We start from the raw sequence: 6,969 nt of genomic DNA on the forward strand, positions 1-6,969 counted from the left end.
GAGAAGAATGTGTGTATTCTGCAGCTGTTGGATGAATTTTTTTTTTTTTTTTTTTTTGAGTCAGAGTCTTACTCTGTTACCTAGGCTATAGTGCTGTGTCATCAGCCTAGCTCACAACTCAAACTCCTGGGCTCAAGAGATCCTCTTGCCTTGGCCTCCCAAGTAGCTGGGACTAGAGGCATCTGCCACAACACCTAGCTCATTTTTCTATTTTTAGTTGAGACAGGTCTGGCTCTTGCTCAGGCTGTCTGGAACTCCTGAACTTAAGTGATCATCTCATCTTGGCCTACCAGAGTGCAAGGATTATAGGCATGAACAGCACACCCAGCCAAAACAAAATGTTTTATAAATGTCTGATAGGTCCATTTTGTGTAAAGTACAGTTTAAATCCAGTGTTTCTTTGTAGATTTTCCATCTGGATGATCTATCTAACGCTGAGAGTGGGCTATTGAAATCCTTAACTATTATTGTGTTGGAATATTTTTAAATCTAATAATATCCTCTCCCTGAATTGATCCTTTTATCATTTATAAAATTATGTATTTGTCATTGTGTAATGACCAAAGTCTGTTTTACCTGATATAAATAAGCAGTTCCTACTCACTTTTGGTTTCTGTTTGCATGGAATATTTTTTCTGTCACTTCACTTTTCATTCTCTATGTGTCTTTACAAGTGAAGTGAGTTACATGTAGGCAATTTGTACTTGGGTTATTTTTTTTATTCATTCAGCCAGTCTATATCATTTAAGTGGGGAATTTAATTCATTTATTACTAATAGCTAAGGACTTATTTCTGTCATTTTGTTAATTTTTTTTGTCCTTGTTTCGTATATCCTTTTTTCCTTTCTTCTTATCCTATTTTTTATCATTGCAGTTTGATGGTTTTATGTAGTGGTAATGTTTGACTCTTTTCTCTTTCTTATTTGTGTATCTGTTCTACTAGTGAGTTTTATACTTTTCTGTGTTTTCATGATGGTACATATTATCTTTTCACTTCCAGTCACAGATGTAGGATTCTCTTAAGAGTTTTCTGTTTTTTTAATCACAGGTCACTTCAACTTCAAAATCCTGTGCTCCTCCTGCCTCAGCCTTCCAAGTAGCTGGGGCTATTGGTGCATGCCATTCTGCCAGGCTGATTTTTCTATTTTTTGTAGAAATGGGGTCTCACTCTTGCTCAGGCTGGTAGCTAACTTCTGACCTCAAGTGATTCTCCTGCTTTAGCCTTCCAGAGTATTAGGATTATAGATGTGAGCCATTGTGCCCAGCACTCCCTTAAACATTTCCTTAGGGCTGGTCTAATGATGATAAATTTCCTCAGATTTTGCTTATCTGGGAAAAACTTTATTTCCTCCTTTTTTTTTTTCTCAGATGAATATAAGGGTACATACAATTAGGCCATGTTGTTTGCATTTCTTAGGCAAAGTGTGAGTTGTGGTTGGATCCTTCACCCAGGAGGTGTGCCATATACCCACTACATTGTACCCTTTAGTTTGGAGCTTACTAACAAGCCTCTTCACTCCCTCTGCTCTTCTTGAATTTAATTGCAATTTTCCCCTATTTGGGCCTATAGTTTTTTATTTACTGGTTTCAAATTGATATTGAGTCCATGGGATACCTGCTTTTCTCTTCTTGAGATACTTTACTAAAGAGAAGGTTCTTCATCTTCATTCAGGTAAATACAAAAGATGTAAAATTCTCCATCTTTTTTATAGCTGAATAGTATTTCATGGAATACATATACCACAATTTACTAATCCATTCACACAATGGATGTTGTGTGATTGGGGAGGACACTGGGGTTATTTCCATATCATTGTAGTTGTGAATTAAGCTGCTATAAATATTTGAGTACAGATGTCGTTATGATAAAATGATTTTTTTTTCTCCTGGGTAGATATCTAGTAATAGAATTACAGGATCAAATGGAAGGTCTACTTTTAGCTCTTTGAGATCGCCTTCATTTTTGAAGGAATAGTTTTGCTGAGTATGGTACCTGTGGCTGGCAGGGCTTTTTCCTTTTAGCACTTTGAATATTTCCCATTCTTTCCCGTCTTGTAAGGTTTCTGCTCAGAAATCTGTTGTTAGTCTAATGGAGATTCCCTTTTATGTGATTTGACACTTTCTTCTCGCTATTTTTAGAATTCTGTCTTTGGCTTTTTTGTTTGTTTGAGACAGGGTCTCACTCTGTTGCCCTGGTTAATAGAGTGTACTGGCATCATCATAGCTCACTACAGCCTCCAATTCCTGGACTCAAGCAATCCTTCCCCAGCCTCCCAAGTAGCTGGAACTACAGGCATGTACCGCCATGCCCAGTTATTAATTTTTTTGTACAGATGAATTCTCTCTATTGCCTGTGCTGGTCTCCAACTCCTGACCTCATGCAGTCCTCCACCTCATCTCCCAAAGTGCTAGGATTATAGGCATGACCCATTATGCCCTATCTTTGACTTTTTTTTTTTTTTTGGAGGCAGAGTCTTGTTCTGTCTCCTGAGTAAAGTGCAGTGACATCACTGTAGCTCACTATAACCTCAAACTCTTGGGTTAAAGCTATCCTCCTGCCTCAGCTCCCAAGTAGCAGGACTATAGGTGCCTGCCACAATGCCCTACATTTTTCTATTTTTAGCAGAGATGGGTCTTGCTCTTAACTCATGCTAGTCTTAAATTTGTGAGCTCAAGTGATCCACCTGCCTTGGGCTCTCAGAGTGCTGGCATTATAGGCATGAGCCATTATACCTGGTCTGTCTTTGACTATAATATGTCTTAGAGGAGACCTTTTATTATCTATTTGATGATCTTTGAGCTTCATATATCTGTATGTTTATATTTCTTGCAAGATTGGGAAATTTCTGACTGGTGCAGTTGTTCACATCTGTCATCCTAGTACTCTAGGAGGCATAGGCAGGTGGATTGCTTAAACACAGGAGTTTGAGACCAACCTGAGCAAAAGCAAAACCCTATCTCAACTGAAAATAGAAAAATTAGCCAGGCGTGGTGACACACCTATAGTCCAAGCTACTTGGAAGGTTGAAGCAAAAGGATTACTTGAGCTATGAGGCCACAACACTCTAGCCTGGGGCAAAAGAGTGAGACTCTGTCTCAAGAAATAAAAATTACAAAAAGAAAAAAAAGATTGGTAAATTTCTAACTGTTATTTTGTTGATGGTTTTTTTGTGCCTTTGCCCATCTGTTCTCCTTTAAAAAATCATTTTATCATAAGGATATCTGTACTGCCAAAATTGAATATTTGTTTGCTTTATGGTATCACATATATTGTGTAGGCTTTCTTAACTCTTTTTTCTTCCTTCCTCCCTTTTTTTTTTTACTGGATTATTTCAAAAGACCTGTCCTCAAGTGCAAAAAATTTTTCTTCTGTTTAATCTATTGTTGAAACACAATAATCCTCTAGTGATAGATCCCAACAAGATTGTGTGTTTTTAATTCATTGAATTCTTCAGTTCCAAGATTTCTGTTTAATTCTTTTTTTATGTAAACTATCTCTGTTGAACTCATTCCAGTCATGCATTATTTTTCTGATATTTTTGTGTATTATTTATATGTATTCTCTTGTATCTCACTAAGTTTCTTTAATGTAAGTTTTTGAATTCCTTTTTAGGCATTTATTGATTTCCTTTTTGTTGGGATCTATTACTAGAGGATTATTGTGTTTCTGTATAGGTATCATGTTTCCTTGTTTTTTCATGTTTCTTGTCTCCTTATGTGGCTGTCTGTGCATCTGGTATAACAGTTGCTTCTTCTAATTTTATGAATTGGTTTTCATAGGAAAAGCCTTTTTCCTAAGCTCTATCTACAGTATTGGTAGGATAGGGTGCTTTGGTGTAGTAGTGAGTTAGTATAGTAGTGTGTTGTTCATATGAACATTATTTCTTTCGCTATAATCAGCATCAGTGATATCTTGTGATTTCCTTAATGGGTTGGACTATGGTTGTTAGTGAAGGCTATGGTGAGGGTTTTTTGCAAATGGGAATACATGTGGGCTGGTCCTTGGGCACAAGTGGTGGTGGCAATAGTTGGGGTGTGTTGGCTCTTGGGCTCCACAGGTGACACGTGGATGCTGGTAGTGGCAGATAAGGGTGGGCTAGTCCTTCGGCCTCCGGTTGGCTTGCTTAGTTGTTAGTGGTAGGCTGGGTGGACCAGTTTCCCGGTCCCCAGGTGGCATATGTAGGTAGGTGCCAGACATGGTGCTGGCTGTGGGCTAGGCATGCCCGTCCACAGGTCCCTGGGAGGTACACATGGTCACCAGTCAGTGGCAGGGTGGGCCAATCCCTAGACCCCTAGACAGTGTGCATGAGAAGCCAGCAGGTAAGACCTATCTTCAGGTTCCAAAAGATGTACCCTGGTGGTGGCAGGTGGGGCAGAACAATTTTAGGCCCCAGGATGATGCATATGGATGCCAATAGTGATGGCATTGGGTGGCATAGGCCTGTCCTCAGGCCCTCAGATGTTATGCTTGGGTGCTGGCAGTGATGGGCAAGTCAGGTTGATCCCCAAGGTCCGAGACAGTGCATTGGTACACCAGAGGTGATGACAGTTAGTTGGGTAGCCCGTCCTTAGGCACTTATGGCATTGGCATTCATGGGGACAGTGGTGGTAGGTAGGAAGGGTGAAACCCAAAGCCCTTTAAACATCCCACTTGGGTGCTGGCAACAGTGTTGGTGATGGGTGCAGTGGGCCTCTTGAGTATATATATTTTTTTAAGACCGTCTCAAGCTGTTGCCCTAGGTAGAGCACCATGGCATCACAGCTCACAGCAACCTCAAACTCTTGGGCTTTAGCAATTCTCTTGCCTCAGCCTTCCATGTAGCTGGGACTATAGGTGCCTGCCCAATGCCTGGCTATTTTTTTTGTTGCAGTTGTCATTGTTGTTTTAAGCTGTCCTGGGCCAGTTCAAACCCACAAGTTCCAGTGTATGTGGCCGGCTCCCTACCTACTGAGCTATGGGCACTACCCTCTTGAGTGTATTTTTAACTCACCCATTAATTTAGTTTATGTCTTCTAAGTAAGTCTTAGTCATATATCTTTATTTTATTATTTTTCAATTTATAAAAGTAATGTCAGTTGACTGCTAAAAAAAATTGGGAAATGCACAGCAGCAGAGATTAGGAAAATCAAAGTTGCCCATAGAGTCCCCTGCTAGTTATGTACATATAGCCAATTAACACTAGATAATGCATATTAATAATCACTTCAAAAAATCAGAAGCATATATTTACTATTTTGCAACGTAGTTTTGAAAATTAGTATATTGAGCTTTCTCATATTATTATTTTTCTGTAATATAGTTTTTCATTATTTGCATAGTATTTTCATGTATATTCCAGTATTTACTTAATTCTTTATGTGACCACTTCAGTTGTTTCCAGCTATTCCCTATTCAAAAATAACTTGATTTTCCTTTCTGATTATTTCTATGGGATAAATTCTTGGAACTAGAATTTCTGGGTCAAAAAGTATGATCATTTTAAGGCTTTCAATAGACAGCACCAAATTGCGCTCCAGAAACATTGTGTCAGTTTGTACACCCACTAGGAGAGTATGAAGACACCCAGATTTTCATAGTAAATTAGAAAGGTTACTGTATTTCTATTCAAAACATAGGCTGACTATTACTTAAGGTGACTTAAATCTCAGCCAGTGTGTTTTTTAAATGCAAATGTTGAGTGACTATGTTCTTTTGGCTTCTCTTTTCTCATAGACTCCCCCTCCCAAGCCACCTCGTCGCAGGGGAGGTTGGGCAGATGAGACCATGAAGTCTTCAAAGTGAGTACCAGCAGCTCCCAGGAGTGGTGGTGAGGGTGGGCAGGATGTAATGGGGACTTTTCTTTTGCTTTATTTTTTATAACAGATTTATTGAAATATAATTTCATCGAAGTGTAAGGTCTATCTTTAGATTCATTTTTTAGACATCCAGTTGTTCCAAAACCATTTGTTCAAAAAAAAGACTATCTTTGGGGCTGTGCCTGTGGCTCAAAGGAGTAGGGTGCCGGCCCCATATACTGGAGGTAGCAGGTTCAAACCCAGCCCTGGCCAAAAACTGCAAAAAACAAAAAACAAAAAACAAAAAAACTATCTTTGCTTAATTGTATTTCCTTTGTTACTTTGTCAAGATTACTTGACAATATTTCTGTGGAGCAATTTTTCTGTCTTTAATAATTTTTGTCTTTTTACTCAGTGTATTATGTTTTTGCAGAAACAAAAAATAGTGATTATTTAAATTGTACAGTCACAATCTGAGTCTACTTTCAAATAACAGGATACCATTTCACAGCCTGTGCAAACACCTTATAATGATAAAACAGTTCAAATACTCTTCTCCTGTCTGTGTATCACATACCATGTAATTTACCCATTTAAAGTGTACAATTTAGGCTCGGCGCCACCCACATACACATGAGCTGGTGGGTTCGAATCTAGCCTGGACCCACCAAACAACAATGATGGCTGCAACCAAAAAATAGCCAGGCGTTGTGGTGGGTGCCTGTAGTCCCAGCTACTTGGGAGACGGAAGCAGGAGAATTGCTTGAGCCCAGGAGTTGGAGGTTGCTGTAAGCTGTGATGCCACAGCACTCTACCCAGGGTGACAGCTTGAGGCTCTGTCTCAAAAAAATAAAATAAAATAAAGTGTACAATTTAATCTTTTTTTATATATTCACAGAGTTGTGAAACCATTATTACAATTAATTTGGGGACATTTTTATTACCCCTCCCAAAGAAACCCTGTACCTGTTATCAGTCAATTCCCATGTCCCCTCACCCTCCCCAGGATTAGGCAACAACCAGTCAACTTTGTGTCTCTGCAATTTGCCTGTTCTGGACATTTCCCCTAAATGGAATCGTATACGGTAAAACCTCCATAGTTGGCTCGGTGCCTATAGCTCAACCGGCTAAGGCGCCAGCCACGTACACCTAAGGTGGCAGGTTCGAATCCCCAGCCCGGACCCGCCAAACAAC

General features: G+C 39.4%; 1 protein-coding gene across 1 annotated transcript in view; it reads left to right on the forward strand.

Annotated features, from left to right (window-relative positions):
* Positions 1–6,969, forward strand: part of IFT43 (intraflagellar transport 43) — a 115,349-nt gene that overhangs the window by 42,506 nt on the left and 65,874 nt on the right. Inside the window, exon 3 of the mRNA XM_012803524.2 lies at positions 5,714–5,778. Coding sequence (XP_012658978.1) covers positions 5,714–5,778 — 65 coding nt within the window. The remainder of the gene's footprint in view (positions 1–5,713; positions 5,779–6,969) is intronic.

This window comes from Otolemur garnettii, unplaced genomic scaffold (assembly GCF_000181295.1).
Source record: "Otolemur garnettii isolate 467f Iridium unplaced genomic scaffold, OtoGar3 scaffold00020, whole genome shotgun sequence".
NCBI lineage: Eukaryota > Metazoa > Chordata > Mammalia > Primates > Galagidae > Otolemur > Otolemur garnettii.